The sequence below is a fragment of the Oncorhynchus masou genome, chromosome 29, assembly GCF_036934945.1.
Source record: "Oncorhynchus masou masou isolate Uvic2021 chromosome 29, UVic_Omas_1.1, whole genome shotgun sequence".
Classification (NCBI taxonomy): Eukaryota; Metazoa; Chordata; class Actinopteri; order Salmoniformes; family Salmonidae; genus Oncorhynchus; species Oncorhynchus masou.
The window spans coordinates 12,452,876-12,476,598 of record NC_088240.1 but is presented as its reverse complement, the minus strand read 5'-3'; the positions used below and the strand labels follow the sequence as shown (position 1 = coordinate 12,476,598).

The 23,723-nt window shown below is 41.2% G+C and overlaps 1 protein-coding gene and 1 long non-coding RNA gene across 11 annotated transcripts in view; one reads left to right on the top strand and one right to left on the bottom strand.

Annotated features, from left to right (window-relative positions):
• Positions 1–4,865, bottom strand: part of LOC135519005 (POU domain, class 2, transcription factor 1-like) — a 38,998-nt gene extending 34,133 nt beyond the window's left edge. For 8 of the 10 annotated variants that reach the window (XM_064944030.1, XM_064944038.1, XM_064944032.1 and 5 more), the window contains exon 1: positions 4,815–4,860. In XM_064944030.1, the coding sequence (XP_064800102.1) occupies positions 4,815–4,860 (46 nt within the window). Of the gene's footprint in view, positions 1–4,814 lie in introns of all 10 variants that reach the window. The other 2 variants (XM_064944031.1, XM_064944036.1) reach the window with 2 other exon arrangements.
• Positions 4,406–22,964, top strand: LOC135519008 (uncharacterized). The gene is made up of 3 exons (XR_010452242.1): positions 4,406–4,594; positions 13,116–13,238; positions 20,309–22,964. It is a non-coding gene; the product is annotated as an uncharacterized LOC135519008 (long non-coding RNA).
• The last annotated feature ends 759 nt before the right edge of the window (positions 22,965–23,723 follow it).

Genomic DNA, 23,723 nt, shown 5'->3' with positions numbered 1-23,723 from the left:
AATTCTGTGGACTAGACCAAGGTAAATTAATACTAGTCTTTTTTCCACAGAAAGCCAGCCTAGCTGCTTAAAATGCTCAACATCCAGATGAGTTTAAGTACAATTCTTACAAGCTTGTTTTGGCTGCTCTGTAGCTTATTCTTTAGATGTTTGCAGTTGCTGGTGAACCATTCATGTGCAGGTATAATCAAAGTGACACTGGACTAGCGCAATTGCCAGAGTCTTTAGGGTGTCTATAGCTAGGTTTGCATCCAATTGGCGACCAAATTTCATGCAAATATTCTAAAATATATTTACAACAAACGATATGTACATTTTCCCATCAGAGTTGTATTTCAGACATTATTTTTCAGCCCCCTGGCTGAGTAGAGAGAAATATGGTGTCTCCTACTGGCCTGGAAGAGGTGGTCTTCACTGATTGTATATATATATATATATATATATATATATATATATTTATTTTTGACCTTTATTTAACTAGGCAAGTCAGTTAAGAACAAATTCTTATTTTCAATGACCACCTAGGAACAGTGGGTTAACTGCCTGTTCAGGGGCAGAACGACAGATTTGTACCTTGTCAGCTTGGGGATTTGAACTTGCAACCTTCCGGTTACTCGTCCAACGCTCTAACCACTAGGCTACCCTGCCGCCCCATATATCCCTTAAACAATGTAAACTTTGCTTTGGTCCTATTATTGCTAACACAATTTAATTTTACATTTCCCCCAATGGTCCAAATGTGGAATCTGTGAGCTTGCAGATATCATGGACAGTAATGGTTTGAGAACATTCCAAGATTTTAAAGATACATACACATTACCAGGGAACTCCTTTTTTCTAGATTTACACTTTAGGTAATCTATGTTGGCCCGTGGAGTCCCTTGGGAAACCCAAATACCATCCAATGATTGGACTTATTTAAAAAATATATCTGGGCTCCTGAAAGGACTGATCTCTATAATGTATAAACAACTTTTGGAAAGCTCATATTCTAAGCTAGCCATTAAAAAAGTATGGTCCACAGATGTAATTGAAACTGAACAACCCTTTAACTGGAACAGAATATGGAAAAATATGGCCTTGGTATTCCGTAATCCGAACCGTCAATTTATACAATTTAAGTTTGTTCATAGACTGTATTTCACACCAAGGAAACGTTTGACAATGAAATGTCCCCCAACTCTTCACTGTGTCCCCTAAATCAGGTAGGCACATGTGATGTGGGAATGCCCTGCAGATTAAGTCTTCTGGGGAAAGGTTACAAAATTAATTTTGAAGTGCATGAATGTAAATATTCAATGCTTTGTATCTATTATTTACTTAATGATGATGATAGCTCTGTGAATCTCTCAATCAATCAGAGACAATTATTGCTGACAGGCAGCACTATATATTCCCATTTTAATCTTTGGATGGTGACATGTTGGCTGGGTGGGGATGGGGGAATGGAAGGTTGGGGAAATGGAAGGTTGGGGAAATGGAAGGTTGGGGAAATGGAAGGTTGAGAGTGGAGGCCCACATGTTTTTCTTTTCTTTTCCTGTTTATACTGAAATGTATTCTTACTTAAACTCTCTATGTATTCTGGAATTGTTTCCCTTCTTCTTTTGAGTGGGAGCCTATGAGTACATGTTATAAACGTAAACATTTAAATGGATAATGTACCTGTAACCCGTACAACAAAAAATGATTCGAAAAATGTAAACTTGGTAAAAAAAAAAAAGTTGTTTCCATCAAATTAACTTGTTGCGGATAAAAGTGTGTAAATACATAGTATACAACAAAAAAATACTTTTTCAATTAAATTCTCATGTTCAAAATAAAAAATACAATTGAAAAGGGTTTCCATTGCATTTTCAACTCTAGAACTACTGATGATTTTGTCACTAAAAATGTCACGTATGTATAGCGAATGTGCCCACACGCGCTCTAGTCAACCGCTCGCAGATACAGTGCAGGTATAGTCTACATGATGAGACTATTATGGACAAAAGTGTGAGAATATTTGTATTTGTCAAAAAGTTAAATTACAAATATTTTGGCTATATTGAAGCATTAGGTTCTAGGTGCGCGAGGAATAGCCGCTCGAATTGGAGAGGAGGCAGAAAGAGCATTAAGTTTTCCTGAATAACTGGGTCTGCCCGGGAGCATGTGGACACATTATTATAGGACGATTTGGGAGAACGATGATCCACAATAGACAGCGCATCAAAAGTGAAAATACAACCAGACTGGCCTGCTACTGTGCCTTTCTCGACCTCATAAACTGTCGAGAGTAACTGATCCAAATGGAATTAAACATTCAAATCACAGGACTTTGTGCCGTTATTCAAATGACTTTTTAAATGCAGCCTAGAGTAGAATTTTGTACTCACCTGAAAACAATAATGCAATTATTCATTGTATTGTTGTGTTGTAGGCTAGCCTAGGAAGGATGACTGTATTGTCCCTAAACAAGATCAATAGGAGTTTTTTAAATGATTTCATGCGCAATGATGCACCTGACCTCTCCGCTGCCTATCAGCTATTCCTATTTGTTCTTGTGGAGTCATATTGAAAATTGATGCAGCTTTGAATGTTTTTATGTGTGGTATGATTGGTAGTTAGCCTATTGCAGATCTGGACAAACAATCCACCTACCACTATTGTCACTATGAATGGTGATAGAGTGTAGGATAGACAGAGTACCAAAATACCTTGATATAGGGAGGCGCATACAAGTAGATGAGGAACTTTGGCTAGGATGGAAGAAATTATATAGTCAAACCTGCTAAAGTGAATGTCAACCAGGGGGAAAAACACACTATCCTTCCCAAAGCAACAAACAAAATAATTGACCACCCCAATGTTTTACAGTGACCAGGACAGCCTGGTTTCACAACACAGCGCTATGAATAAAGGTATGTTTAATAATTTAAAACGTATGTTGTAACCAACAACTACAATGTTGACACACACAAACATTAGGCCTAAGCAGAAAATGGCCTTGTTCACGAAGCTTTTGGAAAATGTGTTTGCTGGCCAGATAGAATGTTCATAAAAGTTCATCAAAATCATCATAAAATACATCACATCGAGAGCAAACAATTTGTAGGTTACTTCGGCAACTCTGTGTTAATACGGAGTGTTTATTATCACGGTGAAACAGCGGAATGGGAAAAGAAAATGGGTGGGAGCCGTTGGCTGCCCTTTAAACAAAATGAGACCGAGAACATTAATGGGTTGTGCCTCTATTCTGCCCCTCACTGTCACGGAAGTGGGCCTCGCTACCTCTCCCCAGGAAAAAAATTGGCACAGGTAACCTAAGTCTCTCGGAGATGGATTGCTAAAAAAAACGGCATTCAAAACCTACACTGAAGACGGGAATCATTCTAAACGAGAGAGGCGGAGAGATCGACTGCACTGTTTTTAAATATAGGAAACCTCCCCGAATTAGGCATTCTAATTAAGTTTTTAATATATTCAGACTGCGTAAACACACGCCACCCATACAGACGCACACACAAAATAAATCAAGACAAGAGTGAGTCGGGCGTTTGGGGCGAAACTTCAAATCTTTCATCCGAACTCTGAAAACCACATAGCGAAAGTCGAGACAATGGCGGCAACAAAAGATACAATTGTATCAGTTGTTCTCGGTTATTTGGGGCAGGGCATGTCTCCTGGTCAAATTCTCTCGTGTCGACCGTGAATGTTATTAGTTTTATTTAAGGTAGCAGGAACAGCCTTTATGTAACTATTTTAGCTAGCTATATTTTGGCTAAAAATAAATAGTTTAACTCGTTTATTCATCACTAAGGCTAAAACACCTAGGAGGTAGGCAGCACAACCAATACGTTCTAAAAATTGACAATATATGCTAAACATTTCATAAAGGGTTTGACCAATACGTCCTAAAAACGACAATATATGCTAAACATTTCATAAAGGGTTTGGGCTTTTATGCTAAAGAAAAGTAGTGCTGTTGTTGATGTCAGTGAAACTAGCTCGCGCACTAGGTGCTGAAAATGGGCAGATTGTATCTGCCTACAATCGATTAAACAAATATGGTTTAGCCTACTTTTTAATCTAAAAACATGAGAAATTGACATTGTCGATAACTGGCAAGCTAAAAAGGTTGACATATTTTGTGTCGAATAGTTAATGTAAAATGCTGAACTCCGCATTCTCTCTGCCGTCGGACAGGCCCACATGAATAACACAACAGCTACAACGACTGCACCGGACACAAAGGCTGGGGAGAATAGGCATATAAAAGCGACATCAAGCAAGTTAGCTTCTCGGCTTTCTATTATGTTACTGTAACGTGTGGTACGCGCAGCCGCTGACTGTTGGTGAAAAAAAAATGAATATGCAAACATCCTCCAAGAAGGTTCACGCCACAATAATAAGCATCAACACAAAGCCGATCGCCTAGCTATAGCAACCAAGCTAACCACCGTATCAAGCTAGCACAGCTACAGTATTTGAGCAATATCTGAATATGGCATGTATAAAAACAACAGTCACGTCGCCGATTACTAATAAAATATGCTAAATCGTGTTTTTAGACAGTGATATGAATATGTAGCGGCGTACAGCGGTCTAATCACAAAGGTAGGCATGTCTTTTTATATGTATTTATTTTTCGCCGTCGCACTGCAATACTATATAGCCTGTTTCCCCCTGTCAAATATCCGCTAGCGGGGAATTAATTGATATGATGATGCGGACAACAGCAACATTATTTTGTGGTCGCCGTTCTCCTGTGCTAAACGGTTTCAGATAAATAGTTTTTGAATATAAGTATGAATATGTAAAATGCTGTAATGATTACCTGGTCCTGAACTCTCATCTTGACTCGCTGCTCCTCCGTCCGCCATTTTGAATATTTAACCCGAAATCCCAGCCCTGGTAGGAAAGGGATTTATAATCTATACACACAACTCAGTGCACTGTGCAAGTGTACTGTATTTTGACCTACTTTAAAAATACATTTGAAAAAGTATAAATGTTTTTTTCGTACCATGTTATATTTGCATGTGTTAACTCATTTTAGTAATATTCTGATAACCTAAGTAGTCTAAAGTAAATTGAACTAAATACATCTTCAATGTTGTAGGCTGCAAATATGGCAGAATATTGAATAGTATCATAATTCATTGTTTGTGTTTGTTAGTGTATGTGAAATGGCATTACATGTGTAACATGTGTGGTAAACAATGTCTGTGTGTGTGCGTATACAGTAGCACATATAGTCTAGCCTATAGTTTTCAGCATCAGTTTTTTAAACCAATTGAATAAAAGCAAGGGTTGTTTCCTGAGGTATTCCCCTAAACTCTGTGTATGTACAGATCCACTGCCCTTCAGGCAATCAAGTTGAAACATCTATGGATCCTATTGACAAATCTCTGTGATGATGAATTGAAGTTCAGTGACATTAGTCATTTCTCACAGTTGGTTTCATGTTATGCGCAGCAGACTCCGCGTGTGCCAGAAGAAGGCCCCCAAAGAGTAGAGAGTGGATGGAGGGGAAAACCTGTTGTTTATCCATCCACAACATGCACTGCCCTTATGACTTATGATGTAATTAACAAATAGGCATTTAAATGTGACTTTACTATCATAGATTTTCAGGGAAACTGATAGAAAACAACAAACCTCAACCACAAAGAACCTCTGCGCTTTCGGTGGTGTATTTTATATAGGGCTGTGTGACAAGCGTCTATCAATGCTGAGTACAACTGCCTGATCCCTGAGTTCTCTTAATGGAAATTATTGTTTTTCTCCCTGTATCATTACAGGTTTTAAATGAAAGCTTCAGTGTACTTGTCTAGGGTATACACATCCTGACCAGAACAGTGCAATCCATTCAGTTGTAGTTTTTCAAAGTGATATGAGTACAGAGCAGACACCTTGTGTCTGTGTGTGTGAGAAATGCATGAAAACACTGCCTCAGAGTTATCAGAGGCATCCCTGCGTCCATAATATAATCTTATAATCTTGTCCCACGGTCTCACTCATGACCACTAAATGGATAAGATGGGTTTCCATTGTATTACTTTCTTCACTCACCTGTAGTCTTCTCAAACCAGAGTTTATTAAGGTGGTTGAGACAATAAGAGGTGTGGTCCCACTATACACTAAGTGGCCTAAAACCTATGTAGTTATATGGTTACAGAAGTTGGTACAGTGTAGTCACAGTGGGTAGCCTATATATTGTTACATAGATAGTACTGTACTATGTATGTACTGTTGTAGACTACCTGGTTGCAGTTTGTGTAACGGCGTTAACGATGCACTGCAAGCTCACTCCACAGATAGCTTGACATGTTGCGGATGGAGCCATCCAATTGTGCCCTTGGAACATTGTCAAGGAGTGTTAGCAAAGTAGAGGTCCCGAGTTCGAGCCAGGTATGAGTCGAATTGTGGGTTAAGTGGTACTTGCTAAGCAAGCAACTTGACGTCAGAATTGTATGAATCTATATGTTAAACCTACCGTTTGTAAAACACACAAAAAACAGCTTGTATTACTGAGGTGTAGAAAACCATGTCAGCCTCAATGGAATTTTATGAATGCTCATCCATGTGGTAGGCCCATTTGTTAAACAGGCCATTGCATTGGCTTTATTAGTCCTGATTCCTGTGACTAATCAATTTGGCTATTTAAGTTCTGATTATCAGCTACCCAACTTTATCAGGATTTATCGTGAGCCTATTTACAATGTGCAAAAATGTATGGATAAAAACTTGAAACAACTGATCATGACAATGGGAGTAAAACTCCTGGACAACAGTTGTGATTATCTGTTCCATGTTGTCCATTTTACTTTGACCTGTCCGGTTTTTAGGATTTGTTGTTTGTTAACATGACAGCACATTTTATATTAGATTGAACGCCATTTAGGCCATTTGATCATAGAAACCTGCATGATGTAAAAAATGTCAGTCTCATTACATTGTCATACATTTTATCTCCAGCCTGTAGGCTACAGAAAAGGCCATATATTCCTTCTACCATATCCTATATCTGCTACTTGATTTATGTTAGACCATGTTTTGGGACTGAACAGTGGTGGAGCGCTGCAGCGATGCGTCTCTCCAACAGCACCCTGGAGAGGCGAGCTGGGAATGGATAAGCAAAATATTTTGTGCCCCATGCCTTTGACAAAGTGGACACTGTTTATCACAGGGCAGCATCAGCTCTCACCTAAAACACCCATATGCATATACACTGGTTGCGAGAGAAATTGTAATTTTTGGGGGGCAGAATTATGTGAGGTTGTTGTGTTGTTGTTGGAGGTGTGTGTCTTAATCAGTTTAGCTCAGAAAATGCTGCCCTCATCAATCTGCCAACATAAGCGGTCGCCTAATCCTGCCTCATAAGCGGTCGCCTAATCCTGCCTCATAAGCGGTCGCCTAATCCTGCCTCATAGGCGGTCGCCTAATCCTGCCTCATAAGCGGGCCGGCCATGCACGGATGTAGCCATCAAATTAGTAACTTTTAGGTGGCTCAAACCGTTGGAATGTTGTCAAGGAGGGTGGTCACGTGTGTTAGCAAAACAGAGGTCCCAAGTTAAGTTATTTTCAACTAAATTCTTGACCCACAAAATCAAAATTGTCAATAATGTAAAAATGAATGAAAACCCCAAATATGTTTTTTGGTCTTAATTTAAGGTTAGGGTTAGGCATAAAGTTAGCAGTGTGGTTATGGTTATGATTAAGGTTAGGGTCAGGATTAAAATCACATTTTTTGAAGAGAAATTTTAGAAATAGGTTGGTTTAGCCATAATTATAACTTTGTGGCTGTAGAACCTAGTTCGAGCCAGGTATGAGCCGAATTGAGGGGGAAGTGGTACTTGCTAAGCAATCAAGGGGACTTCATAACATTTGCACAACTTTAAGAATCTGTAAATAAACTAGCAGGTAACATGTCATAAATAAACTGAGGTAAGCAGTAAGGCCAACTACACCCAGGGCTACATATAGAAGCCCAGATACTTCCAGGTAATTCAGCCTTGTGTTTTCAGTCCAACACTGCCATCTGCAGACTGTGGATGAATATGACGACTGCTGTAAACAGTTGGCCTCATCTACCTCTATTTTTACACACAAAAACGTATTTCACAAGCGTAGAATATGGGCTGTTTCATACTTCCAACTGAACAGTTAGGATAAATAAAAAGGTGCATAGGTCTACTTTATGCAACAACAAAACTGGTGCAGGGAATTCGATGCAGGCTATCTGCCCAGCGAGCACATAACGTTCTGAAAACCACATATTTCTTAGAGCTTGGTGAGAGGTTGCCCTATGGTTATTTTGCTTACAACATTCCCACAACTTTCTCAGACTGGTGCAGGATGGTTGTTTGGCTTTGACAAATTCTCAGCACATTTAAAGAACTTGACAAAAAATATATATATATATTTTCTTGGTATTTCAATACTTTATTAACAGAACGTTTCCGAGTTCAACATTTTCAAGTTCAAACATTTTACTTATTTTTATATTTAACAAGGCAAGCCAGTTAAGAACACATTCTTATTTACAATGACGGCTTACCAAAATGCAAAAGGCCTCCTGCAGGGACGGGGGCCTGGGATTTAAAAAATAAATACAATATAAATATAGGATAAAACACACATCACAACAAGAGAGACAACACTACATAAAGAGAGACCTAAGACAACAACATAACAAGGCAGCAACATATGACAACACAGAATGGTAGCAGCACAAAAACATGGTACAAACATTATTGGGCAAAGTCAACAGCACAAAGGTCAAGAAGGTAGAGACAATACATCATACAAAGCAGCTACAACTGTCAGTAAGAGTGTCCATGATTGAGTCTTTGGATGAAGAGATTGAGATAACTGTCCAGTTTGAGTGTTTGTTGCAGCTCGGTCCAGTCATTAGCTGCAGCGAACTGAAAAGAGCAGCGACCCAGGGATGTGGGTGCTTTGGGGACCTTTAACAGAATGTGACTGGCAGAACGGGTGTTTAATGTGGAGGATGAGGGCTGCAGTAGATATCTCAGATAGGGGGGTGTGAGGCCTATAAGATGTTTTTTATAAATAAGCATCAACCAGTGGGTCTTGCGACGGGTATACAAAGATGACCAGTTTACAGAGGAGTATAGAGTGCACTGATGTGTCCTATAAGGACCATTGGTGGCAAATCTGATGGCCGAATGGTAAAGAACATCTAGCCGCTCGAGAGCACCCTTACCTGCCAATCTATAAATTATATAGATTCCGTAATCTAGCATGGGTAGGATGGTCATCTGAAATCAGGGTTAGTTTGGCAGCTGGGGTGAAAGAGGAGCGATTACAATAGAGGAAACCAAGTCTAGATGTAACTTCAGCCTGCAACTTTGATATGTGCTGAGAGAAGGACAGTGCAGTCTAGCCATACACCCAAGTACTTGTATGAGGTGACTACCACAAGCTCCAAACCCTCAGAGGTAGTAATGATACCTGTGGGAAGAGGGGCATTCTTCTTACTAAACCACATGACCTTTGTTTTGGAGGTGTTCAGGGCAAGGTTAAGGGTAGAGAAAGCTTATTGGACACTAAGAAAGCTTTGTTTGTAGAGCATTTAACACAAACTCTTGGGAGGGGCCAGCTGAGTATAAGACTATCATCTGCATATAAATGGATGAGAGAGCTCCCTACTGCCTGAGCTATGTTGTTGATGTAAATTGAGTGGGGCCTAGGATTGAGCCTTGGGGTACTTCCTTGGTGACAGGCAGTAGCTGAGACAGCAGATTTTCTGAGAGAGATAGATAGCAAACCAGGCCAAAGACCCCTCAGAGACACCAATACTTCTTAGCCAGCCCACAATAATTTGAATGGTCTACCGTATCAAAAGCTTTGGCCAAGTCAATAAAAATAGCAGCACAATATTGCTTCAAATCAACGGCAATCAAAATCAAATAAAAAAATCTAATCAAATTTATTTATATAGCCCTTCGTACATCAGCTGATATCTCAAAGTGCTGTACAGAAACCCAGCCTAAAACCCCAAACAGCAAGCAATGCAGGTGTAGAAGCACGGTGGCTAGGAAAAACTCCCTAGAAAGGCCAAAACCTAGGAAGAAACCTAGAGAGGAACCAGGCTATGTGGGGTGGCCAGTCCTCTTCTGGCTGTGCCGGGTGGAGATTATAACAGAACATGGCCAAGATGTTCAAATGTTCATAAATGACCAGCATGGTCTAATAATAATAAGGCAGAACAGTTGAAACTGGAGCAGCAGCACGGCCAGGTGGACTGGGGACAGCAAGGAGTCATCATGTCAGGTAGTCCTGAGGCATGGTCCTAGGGCTCAGGTCCTCCGAGAGAGAGAGAGAAAGAGAGAATTAGAGAGAGCACACTTAAATTCACACAGGACACCGAATAGGACAGGAGAAGTACTCCAGATATAACAAACCGACCCTAGCCCCCGACACATAAACTACTGCAGCATAAATACTGGAGGCTGAGACAGGCAATGGTGACATCATTGAAGACCTATAAGGTTGCTTTGACACATCCATAACCTGAGCGGAAACCAGATTCCATACCCGAGAGAGAACTTTTTTTCCCTAACACTTTTGATAAACGGGGCAAAATAGAAATAGGCCTTAAGCAGTTAGGATCCGCTTGATCTCCCCTTTAAATAAACAACGAACTGTGGCTGCCTTCTAAGCAATGGAAACCTCCCCAGAAAGGAGAGACAGGTTAAAAAGGTTGGAGATAGGCTTTCCAATGATAGGGGCAGCAACCCTAAAGAAGAAATGGTCTAAACCATCTGACCCAGATGATTTTTTGGGGTCAAGTTTAAGGAGCACCTTTAGCACCTCGGACTTAGTGACTGCCTGCAGGGAGAAACGTTTAGCGGGGCAGGGGAAAAAGAGGGAGAAGCATCGGGGATAGTCGCATTAGAAGAGGTGAGAGATGAGGAAATGTTGGATGGGCAAGGAGGCATGGCTGAGTCAAATAGGAATCCTGACTTAATGAAGTGGTGATTAAAGAGCTCAGCCATGTGCTTCTCGTCAGTTACAACCACATCATCAACATTGAGGGACATAGGCAGCTGTGAGAAGGAGGGTTTATTCTCCAGATCTTTATCCATTTTCCAGAACTTGTTGGGGTTAGACCCACAGAGAGAAGTGCTCCTTAAAGTAACTAACTTTGGCCTTCCGGATAGCCTGAGTGTGCTTATTTCTCATTTGCCTGAACGATAGCCAGTCAGCCTGAGTATGCTTGTGCCGAGCCTTTCGCCAAATGCAATTCTTGAGGTGGAGTAACTCTGCAAGATCACGGTCGAACCAGGGGCTATACCTTTTTAATTCGTATTTTCTTTATGGGGGATTGTTTGTTAACAATACCACAGAAAATATTTAAAAAAGAAGGTCCACGCATCTACGACATGATTACATTAATGTTCTTGGAATGTTCTCTAACTGGTTTGACATTGGGATTGTACTCAAATAGTCCAGAAAACATTAAACACCTTTTTTCTGTGGGAATTTCAGTAATTCAGCATTATGTTTAAGTTTCCTCATGGTTCTAATTAAAGTCATGTTCTCAGAACGTTCAGAAACAACATTCTTCTGTGGGAATTTCAGTACTTCATCATACCGTTTCAGCAGGTTTCCTCATGGTTCTATTTAAAGTCATGTTCTCAGAATGTTCAGAAACAACATTCTTCTGTGGGAATTTCAGTACTTCATCATAACGTTTCAGCAGTTTTCCTCATGGTTCTATTTAAAGTCATGTTTTCAGAACATGAGGAAAACTTTCCATAAAAAAAAACAAGAAAACAGTAACATTCAAAGAACGTTCTAAGAATGTTATTTAAAATAAATACATTTCGTTCTCAAACTCAACAAAACTCTACTATGGAGCGATTTCAGTGCCAACATGTATTTGAATTTCATAATTTTTATTAGGATATTGAATTTGAATGTAATATTTTTGAATTTGTAATGCACAAATTGAACTTAAATATCATGATTTGAAACTGAATTGAGTGAATATTGTATTCAGTTTTAAAATTAAATTTCAATTGAATTGAATCTTCAAATTCAATATTTATGTACTCCGTTTCAATCTGGTAGATATTGCATTCATTGTCTGTGTATCAAGTTTACAAACTATAATTTTAAATTGATCAAAGTTTCATATATTCAACTTCTCAGATGCATTGAGATTCAGTTTTCAAGTTCAGTTCTCAAAATTCAGATTCAAAACCATTGAGCGATAATAAGAACAAGACAGCCTCCAAGATGGTAAGACGTTTTTTTTTTCGATGTAATCTACTGACGGTCGCATATACCGGATTCGTGGGTGCTGACATCGTGCTCGTTCAGGTTTGAGGAGCCAATTAGTACATGGGCACGAACACTGCAGCACAAGCGTGAACGTGCATTCCAGCACGAGATAAGAGCAGGGTCGTGAATCTGGATTGCTGGGGGAGGGGAAATATGGAGGCACAAAGCACCGTGCGCACAACCACTGGAAACAACATTTTGTCTATGCAAGTAAATTATTTGCGACTAACAGGACAGTGTTGTAGCCTGCTCTATATGTGCACGTTGTATGATATTCTGTTTGACACGACGCAATTATGTTTCTGAAAACGTTAAAAACTTGCAGTTATGATATGCCCATTTTCCAAACCAAGCTCATAATTTGAGTTGTGTCCCAATGAATCAGTCTAGTAATCAATACTGTCACCTTGTATCATATAATTAGCAAAAATATATAGATATACACAGTATTTGATAAGATTTTTGTTCTATTGGTTTCTCAACTTCACCAGGATTCTATAAGACACTCTCAACATTATGTACATTGTGAAAAACACAGAAATAGGCCAGGGCTATTATGTTTTATGTGAGGATGGCTTACCCAGTGCTCCCCCAAACCCTGAAAAAAATATGATAAGCACATTGCTTTGTCTATTTTCCAGGACATAATTACAGGAAACAATTACAGATTTGTCTGATAGTTACAAATAAATAATATTGTAAGAACCTGCAAGCTTTATGAAATACACACAAAAGGTTCAAATACAATAGCTAAAGGATTTATGAATTAGTCAGTTTTGCTGTGTGCTGCAGATTAAGCAATGTCTGTTGTCCCCTCCAGAGATTGGACACTGATGAGCTGAGCTGGTGATCCCTCCTCTCTGCACCTGGGGGCATCGTTTGCATCAACAAGGCAGAGATCCCGTCAGCCTGAGTGAGGAGGAGGATATGGTCAGAGGGAGAGGTACTGGGTGATAAGGGGTTTCCCTAGCCATGTGTGTCAAAATATATTAGATGGGAATTATTGTGACTAAACTACGTCATTGTAAGTCAAACACTTGTGCAACTAGAGAGATAAAACACTCACTATGTTTACCTAATGAACTGCTTTGTGTAGAGGGTTGAAGGCTTACTTGTCAGTGGCGTTCAGACGGGCATTGAACTTGATCGGGAGGGCCACAATATGCGTGTGCTGTAGAGGAGAGACGTGACAGAGGAGCGAGAGAGACCTGAGGACATAACTGATGACATCCACGCTAATACATATGAAGACTTTCCACTAGCTCTCTTTCATCATTGTATGGGTGATACCATTTTTTTGTGATAGATGGTTTTCTGGAAGGTTTTGTAAACTAAAAACAATGCATACAATGTCTTCTAAAGCCTGCTGACATCCAAGCTGTTACATAGGCCACAATGTCACAGCATACAGTGGGGCAAAAACGTATTTAGTCAGCCATCAATTGTGCAAGTTCTCCCACTTAAAAATATGAGAGGCCTGTAATTTTCATCATAGGTACACTTCAACGATGACAGACAAAATTTGAAAAAAAATCCAGAAAATCACATTGTAGGATTTTTTATGAATTTATTTGCAAATTATGGTGCAAAATAAGTATTTGGTCACCTACAAACAAGCAAGATTTCTGGCTCTCACAGACCTGTAACTTCTTTAAGAGGCTCCTCTGTCCTCCACTCGTTACCTCTAATGGAACCTGTTTGAACTTGTTATCAGTATAAAAGACAACTGTCCACAACCTCAAACAGTCACACTCCAAACTCCACTATGGCCAAGACCAAAGAGCTGTCAAAGGACACCAGAAACAAAATTGAAGACCTGCACCAGGCTGGGAAGACTGAATCTGCAATAGGTAAGCAGCTTGGTTTGAAGAAATCAACTGTGAGAGCAATTATTAGGAAATGGAAGACATACAAGACCACTGATAATCTCCCTCGATCTGGGGCTCCACGCAAGATCTCACCCCGTGGGGTCAAAATTATCACAAGAACGGTGAGCAAAAATCCCAGAACCACACGGGGGGACCTAGTGAATGACCTGCAGAGAGCTGAGACCAAAGTAACAAAGCATACCATCAGTAACACACTACGCCGCCAGGGAATCAAATCCTGCAGTGCCAGACGTGTCCCCCTGCTTAAGCCAGTACATGTCCAGGCCCGTCTGAAGTTTGCTGGAGAGCATTTGGATGATCCAGAAGAAGATTGGGAGAATGTCATATGGTCAGATGAAACCAAAATATAACTTTTTGGTAAAAACTCAACTCGTCGTGTTTGGAGGACAAAGAATGCTGAGTTGCATCCAAAGAACACCATACCTACTGTGAAGCATGGGGGGGAAACATCATGCTTTGGGGCTGTTTTTCTGTAAAGGGACCAGGACGACTGATCCGTTTAAAGGAAAGAATGAATGGGGCCATGTATCGTGAGATTTTGAGTGAAAACCTCCTTCCATCAGCAAGGGCATTGAAGATGAAACGTGGCCGGGTCTTTCAGCATGACAATGATCCCAAACACACCGCCCGGGCAACGAAGGAGTGGCTTCGTAAGAAGCATTTCAAGGTTCTGGAGTGGCCTAGCCAGTCTCAACCCCATAGAAAATCTTTGGAGGGAGTTGAAAGTCCGTGTTGCCAAGCAAACGCCCCAAAACATCACTACTCTAGAGGAGATCTGCATGGAGGAATGGGCCAAAATACCAGCAACAGTGTGTGAAAACCTTGTAAAGACTTACAGAAAACATTTGACCTCTGTCATTGCCAACAAAGGGTATATAACAAAGTATTGAGATACACTTTTATTGACCAAATACTTATTTTCCACCATAATTTGCAAATAAATTCATTAAAAATCCTACAATGTAATTTTCTGGATTTTTTTTCTCATTTTGTCTGTCATAGTTGAAGTGTACCTATGATGAAAATTACAGGCCTCATCTTTTTAAGTGGGAGAACTTGCACAATTGGTGGCTGACAAAATACTTACTTGCCCCACTGTATATGTTTCGCATGCATTTTGTCTATGAAAAAACTTTATGGCAAACCATACAGCATGTAAAACGTCTTCAGAGGCCTGATGTAATCGTTGTTGTGAATCACTCTGTATGAGGCTGTGTTGTGTAGGGAGATGAGGCCGGATGTAATCGTTGTTGTGAATCACTCTGTATGAGGCTGTGTTGTGCAGGGAGATGAGGCCTGATTGTTGTCGTTGTAGCAACTCTGTATGAGGCTGTGTTGTGCAGGGAGATGAGGCCTGATTGTTGTAGTGACTCACTCTTTACGAGGCTGTGTTGTGCAGGGAGATGAGGCCTGATTGTTGTAGTGACTCACTGTATGAGGCTGTGTTGTGCAGGGAGATGAGGCCTGATTGTTGTAGTGACTCACTGTATGAGGCTGTGTTGTGCAGGGAGATGAGGCCTGATTGTTGTCATCAGCCCCGTGCCTTAGGAGGGCAGCATCTCCTTCCAGCAGGACCTGGATGCCCGTGTCCAAAGACATGCCATCATCATAGTTCTTCTTGGTGAGGATACACAGAGATATAGGTGTGGCATTAAAATGTATGCAAAGCATTACGTAACAAGTTACCGTTACACATATTGTACGGTACTGACTAGAAGAAGAAACAAAAGCTACCTGGTTGCCTTCGGTCAATCAAACAATACTTTTTCAAGAGCTAATATGAAAGGCACCGGAAGGAAGGCTAACCTTGAGCATCAGCAGATCTCTTGGCTATATGCCCTTGGCTGCAGCCTCAAAGAGAGGGTTGAAATTCCACAGGTCAGCTACGTTGACCAATGCCCCGTTTATCACCAGCAGCTCAGGGACCTCATTGTGACAGTAGGAGCAGACACACAGGGACACTAGAACACTGAACATTTAATTTACTGGATGTATTTAGTGCAAAACTAAATTAATTTATAAAGATGTATTCAATCAATGCACTCAAAGACAGTAGGGTCAGACAGCTAGTAGGGTGTACTAGTCAGACAGCACCTACACACATGCAGATGGTTAAATGCAAAGGTCATTTTTATTTTACTATCATGCTCTACTACTGTACCCATGATTTTCTGCACAGTTTGTTTGTATCGGGTTCCTCTCTGCTCAGCAAAGGTGTGGGAACTTTGCCTGGTGACATCAGCAGCCTACAGCTCCACTCTTGTCAGCTTGGCAAAGTCTCTAGAGCTCTGGCAACAGGTCAAAAACAGAATCAAATGTATTAGTCACATACACGTGTTCAGCAGATGTTAATGCAGGTGTAGCGAAATACTTGTGTTTCTAAACACAGCAACAACAAAAAAGACGGCCCTTTTTCAGGACCCTGTCTTTCAAAGATAATTCTTAAAAATCCAATAACTTCACAGATCTTCATTGTAAAGGGTTTAAACACTGTTTCCCATGCTTATTCAATGAACCATAATTAATGAACATGCACCTGTGGAACGGTCGTTAAGACACTAACAGCTTACAGACAGTAGGTAATTAAAGTCACAGTTATGAAAACTTAGGACACTAAAGATGCCTTTCTGCCGACTGAAAAACACCAAAGAAAGATGCCCAGGGTCCCTGATCATCTGCGTGAACGTGCCTTAGGCATGCTGCAAGGAGACATGAGGACTGCAGATGTGGCCAGGGCAATAAATTGCAATGTCCGTACTGTGAGACTCCTAAGACAGTGCTACAGGGAGACAGGACGGACAGCTGATCGTCCTCACAGTGGCAGACCACGTGTAACAACACCTGCACAGGATCGGTACATCCGAACAGGTACAGGATTGCAACAACAACTGCCCAGGTTACACCAGGAATGCACAATCCCTCCATCAGTGCTCAGACTGTCCACAATAGGCTGCGAGAGGCTGGACTGAGGGCTTGTAGGCCTGTTGTAAGGCAGGTCCTCACCAGACATCACCGGCAACAACCTTGCTTATGGGCACAAACCCACCGTCGCTGGACCAGACATGACTGGCAAAAAGTGCTCTTCACTGACGAGTCGCGGTTTTGTCTCACCAGGGGTGATGGTCAGATTCACGTTTATCGTAGAAGGAATGAGCGTTACACCGAGGCCTGTACTCTGGAGCGTGATCGATTTGGAAGTGGAGGGTCCTTCATGGTCTGGGGCGGTGTGTCACAGCATCATCGGACTGAGTTTGTTGTCATTGCAGGCAATCTCAACGCTGTGCATTACAGGGAAGACATCCTCCTCCTTCATGTGGTACCCTTCCTGACATGACCCTCCAGCATGATAATGCCACCAGCCATACTGGTGATTCTGTGCGTGATTTCCTGCAAGACAGGAATGCCAGTGTTCTGCCATGGCCAGCGAAGAGCCCGGATCTCAATCCCATTGAGCATGCCTGGGACCTGTTGGAGCGGAGGGTGAGGGCTCGGGCCATTCCCCCCAGAAATGTCTGGGAACTTGCAGATGCCTTGGGGGACGTGTGGTGCAACATCTCACAGCAAGAACTGGCAAATCTGATGCAGTCCATGAGGATGAGATGCACTGCAGTACTGGGCTACACCAGATACTGACTGTTACTTTTGATTTTGACCCCCCTCTCTGTTCAGGGACACATTATTCCATTTCTGTTAATCAGATGTCTGTGGAACTTGTTCAGTTTATGTCTCTGTTGTTGAATCTTATGTTCATACAAATATTTACACATGTTAAGTTTGCTGAAAATAAACACAGTTGACAGTGTGATGATGTTTTGTTTAGCTCCCCGACAGTGCAGTAATATCTAGCGGCTTCACAACATATACCCCAAAATACACAAATCTAAGTAAGGAGTGGATTAAGAATATACATACATGTCAGAGCGGCATTGGACTAAGATACAGTGGCATAGTATAGAGTACAGTTTATACATATGAGATGGGTGATGCAATATTTACACAATTATAGTGACTAAGATACCGTAGAAAAGTATAGAGTACAGTTTATACATGTTTTCCACCATAATTTGCAAATAAATTCATAAAAAAATCCTACAATGTGATTTTCTGGATTTTTTTTTCTCATTGTCTGTCATAGTTGAAGTGTACCTATGATGATAAATTACAGGCCTCTCATCTTTTTAAGTGGGAGAACTTGCACAATTGGTGGCTGACTATATACTTTTTTGCCCCACTGTATGAGATGAGTAATGCAAGCTACGGAGACATTATTAAAGTGGCTAGTGTTTCATGTCCTTAAAGTGACCTGTGATTCCTAATATATGCCTATAGGCCTGTTTTGCATGTTATTTTGGCATTAATACGTGTCACATATCAATTTGCACTTGGTACCTCGGGTCGAGGGTTGGCACCAACTCACGAAACCCGTGTTTCTCGACCGTGTAAATCGGGGCCATGTCTTTGCAGATGTAAATTGTAACGACAGCTCTTACCTCCTTCCATCATCGTGATTCTTCGCCATATGCTGTGCCGCGGGCAAAAGCCTCTTGCATCGCCTGAGTCGGGGGTTTGTTTTGACGTAGACTATCTCCGTACTGTTTCACATGATTCTTGCGTAGGTGGTAAGAGATTAGTGGTGTCTGAGCCGGTTGTCGGGACTGGCCTGCGGCATATTTTGCAGCGGACGGTTTTCTAGTCCGTGTCATTCTTTTCATACCCAAACCACGTCCATACGACCGAAGTAGGTACGAGCTCCGTGTCTCCGTGCATTATGTCAAGTGCACTCTCTTCCATGTTTGTTTGTGTTACAAATTTCCTTCCACAACGCACGCAGACTCGTCCAATTGACGAAAATGATTGCCGTAAAGAGTGTTGCGACACAACGAAATAATTCATAGAAACTGAAAAAAATAGACATGGAAGACAATTAATTGAAAAATTTAACTGATATTTTTGCCACAAATGTGATAACGAAATGGTCTTTTTATGAATTGTCTTTCAGGGCTCGGTGTTAGTTAAATTGCAGTACCGCCAGTCTCCTCTGGGTACATGGGATGGCCTACTTCTGACCAGAAACCTGGCCCCTTGGTTCTAGTTTATAAATGGGCCAATAGAAGTATAAACGGTGAGGGAGGAGCACCCTTTTCAAATCCAAAACCATCTTTGCCACCCGGTCATTTAGTCAACATGGTTCTTCGTTCAGAAACACACAACATGTCTTTTCCATAAAGTGTATGTTTGAATTTTCGAACAAGGTATACTTGGGAAGGCAAATAATGCACGTAGGCCTATGCAGTTTTTATTGTATTGTCTCAGTGGCAACTCCCGAACAGGCTCAGGATGCAAAGGTAGAGTCATGCATCCTCTGAAACATGACCCGCCAAACCGCTCTTCTTAACACCCCCCCGCTTAACCTGGAAGCCAGCCACACCAATGTGTCAGAGGAAACACTGTTCAACTTACGACCAAAGCCAGCCTGCAGGTGCCCAACCCGCCACAAGAGGGCGATAGGCCAAGTAAAGTCCACCCGGCCAAACCCTCCCCTAACCCGAACAACGCTGGGGGTGCCTGATGATCTTCTTGGCCTTTCTGCGACAACTGGCATTGTAGGTGTCCTGTAGGATTGGCAGTGTGCACCAATTGAGTCCCGATCACAGCCGGATGTGATCCAACCCGGGATCAACCCGTGACGCCTCTAGCACTGTATGCAGTGCCTTAGACCGCTGCCCCACTCAGGAGTCCCTGGCACATGCGTGTTTATCACGAGAGCACAAACATAATGCTGTTTGTTACTCCACCTGGTTCACCTACATCACGTTGTTTTGAGACAATTTCACTGTTGGCCAGAACAGGGTACCCAGATCCCCCCCAAAAACTTACTCTCGTAGCTCAGAAAATGTAACCGGACAAGATTGAGGACCTGAGGTGACAGGTGCAGTGAAGAACACTGAGTTTGGGCCTCATCACGATGACGACAAGGATGATTCTGGTCCAGTGGGAGTGAGATGTTTTGGAGAGAACGGATCCTTGCCTTCTGGCTGATCTATATGTGGTGTCAAGGTTGGTGGAGAAGAGGTTGGGGAATGTTTAATTGGTGAAAGTAACTTTTTGTGTTTCTTCCTTCCAGAAGGAGTGGACACTCCGCACCACGCGCCTCGGGACAAGACATGTGACCTGCTTTGCTCTCCGGAGCAGAGTGCCATTGAAAGGATTGATAACTGGAGTGGCGTTAAGTGTTGAGGAGGACCAACTGAAATGGAAGATTCCGGGTGTCTGTGACACCCTCCGTTTGCTGTGAGCGTGGTGAAACACAGAAAATACTGTCTGTCCTGCTAAGTTTGGATGCAGTGTCTTTACCTGACAACGTTAGGCTTTGTCAGTTATCCCGTGAGACTTTTTGTCCCGAATCCATTACAGTGTTTTCATTTCAAGTTGTATTAGTTGTATGCAGGGGATACTCAGCAGGTCCCTTCTCGACCATGCAACAACAATAATAACAATAACAATTTTAATAACAATTTAATAAACATCTATAATGAATAAAGATGCTATATGCCAAGCTTATGGTCATGTTGCAGCAGTGTGTAGGAGGGAGGTTCCGAGACGTGAGAAGTGTGCAGGGGGGCATCAGACAGAGGAATGTATAGTATCGGTGGAGAAAGCTGTGTGTGTTAACTGAAGGGTTACCCATTGTGTTTGAGATCAGAAGGGGCCAGTGAGAGAAAGGCAAGTCGCTGTTTCCAAGATTTGAGTAGTACAGAAGCACTGGCATACACCCCCCCCCCCCCCACTCCCAGGCTGCCTGGTCTAGGATCAGATACAGTGAATTCAGAAAGTGTTCACACACCTTGATTTTTTTTAATGCATTCTGTTGTGTTATAGCCTGATTTTAAAATTTATTCAATTTAGATGTTGTGTCACTGGCCTATATACAATACCCCATGTCAAAATAGAATTATGTTTTTAGAAATGTTTACAAGTTAATTAAAGATGCACTATGCAGAAATCGCTCTGCAATTTCCTGGTTGCAAAACCCGCGATGTGGCTGGCTTTCTTTTTGTAATCCGTGATCGTTAGGAGTCCCTGCCACATATGCCTTTAACATCTCTGTACCCTACACATACAATTATCTGTAAGGTCCCTCATTCGAGCACTGAATTTCCAGCACAGATTCAACCATAAAGATCAGGGAGGTTTTCCAATGCCTCGCAAAGAAGGCCATCTATTGGTAGATGGGTATGATTTTTTTTTAAACACATTGAATATCCCTTTGAGCATGGTGAAGTTATTAATTACACTTTGGATGGTGTATCAATACACCCAGTCTCTACAAAGATACAGGCGTTCTTCCTAACTCAGTTGCTGGAGAGGAAGGAAACCCCTCAGGGATTTCACCATGAGCCCAATGGTGACTAAAACAGTTACAGAGTTTAATGGCTGTGATAGGAGAAAACTGAGGATGGTTCAACAACATTGTAGTTACTCTACAATACTAACCTAATCGACAGAGTGAAAAGAATTGTACAGAATGTAAAAAATCCAAAGCATGCATCCTGTTTGCAATAAGGCACTAAAGTAATACTGCAAAAAATGTGCCAAAGAAATAAAACGCATAATGTTTGGGGCAAATCCATCAAAACACATCACTGAATATCACACTTCATATTTTCAAGCGTGGTGGTGGCTGCATCATGTTATGGGTATGCTTGTCATCAGCAAGGACTATGGAAATATCCTAGAGGAAAGCCTGGTTCAGTCTGCTTTCTAACAGACACTGGAGGACAAATCCACCTTTCAGCTGGACAATAACCTTAAACAAGGCCAAATATACACTGGAAATGCTTACCAAGACAACATTGAATGTTCCTGCGTGGCCTAGTTATAGTTGTCACTTATTAAATCAGCTTGAAAATATATAGCAAGACTTGAAAATGGCTGTCTAGCAATGATCCACAACCAACTTGATGGAGTTTGGTGTGCAAAACACTTAGATACTTACTCAGAAAGAGTCACAGCTGTGATCGCTGCCAAAGGTGATTCTAACATGTGTTGACTCAGGGGGTTGAATACTTACATTATCAAGAAACTGTATTTTAGTGTTTTATTTTTTATTTAATCTTTACAAATGTATAGATTGTTGACTTTGTAACAAAAATGTGGAAAAAGTCAAGGGGTGTGAGTACTTCCCGAAGGCACTGTAGGGCCAAGTAGTAGAATAGTGGTTAGATTTGAATGCGTGTAGGATTTTTTTCTTCCCTTTTCTCTTCCCTTTTGTATCACTAGCTAGGTTTCCATCCAATTCGCAACAGATTTTCATGCAGATATTCTAAAATCTGCATAAAACAATATGCGCATTTTCCCACCAGCGATGTGTTTCCATCAAACATATTTTTTGCAGATAAAAGGCTGTTGTCACGCCCTGACCTGAGATATATCTGTTTTCTTTATATTTTGGTTAGGTCAGGGTGTGACTAGGGTGGATACGCTAATTTTTGTATTGTCTAGGGTTTTTGTATTGTCTAGGGGTTTTGTATGTGTAGGGTTTTGTAGGTCTAGGTATTTGTTTGTTTATGGTGGCCTGATATGGTTCCCAATCAGAGGCAGCTTTTAATTGTTGTCTCTGATTGGGGATCATATTTAGGTAGCCATTTCCCTTTGGTGTTTGTGGGTTCTTGTCTATGTGTAGTTGCCTGTCAGCACTCATTTGTATAGCGGCATGTGGTGTTGTGTTATTTTGTTCAGTTTTTTCAGTGTTTAATATAATAAAGAATGTATGCATACCACGCTGCGCTTTTGTCCAATTCATACGACGAACGTGACAGCTGTGCGTTATGACGCAGTGCACATAAAAATAACTTTTGCTGGTTCAATTCCCATGTACCGAATTAAAAATACAATTAAAATTTCCATCGCATTTTCAGCTCTACTGTCACAAACACAGTTGTGTTTTATAGCAAATATGCTCTGGTTTTGGCACGTGCGCTCTAGCCAATAGCTCTCAAATACAGTGTGGGTAGGTTACCTATTAAGAGATTATTTGTATTTGTCAAACGGCAGCCAGGCATCGATCATCACGTCGACAGAATAAGACCCTTGATATTTATTGGAATGGAGCATCATGCTCATCACCTTGCACATTCACCAGCCTGTGAAGTTCATCATCATTTATTTAGTCTGTATCCTAATAAAGTTCATGCTTTCCCGAGTCGTAGTGGGAGGACCACACAACATCTCATTGTGTAACTCCAAGTTTACTTCAATACGATGGTTATCATATAGAAATATTTAAGCATAAATGTGTTTCCACCGCCATTTCTTGCATAATTAATTTTACCAACACAAAAACATCCCACCATGTCGAACTGAACAAATTGTCCGTCGGCATTTATAAAAAATGTTCCAGCATTTCATGTTTCCATTAGATCAGTCGTGACTTTTTTCATGCGTCAGGTAATTCATCTGCATGAAATGGTTGGATGGAAGAGGGATTACTAAGTGTAATGAATTCACTCTCCAGAACAGTAGGCAGAAACACGGGGCTG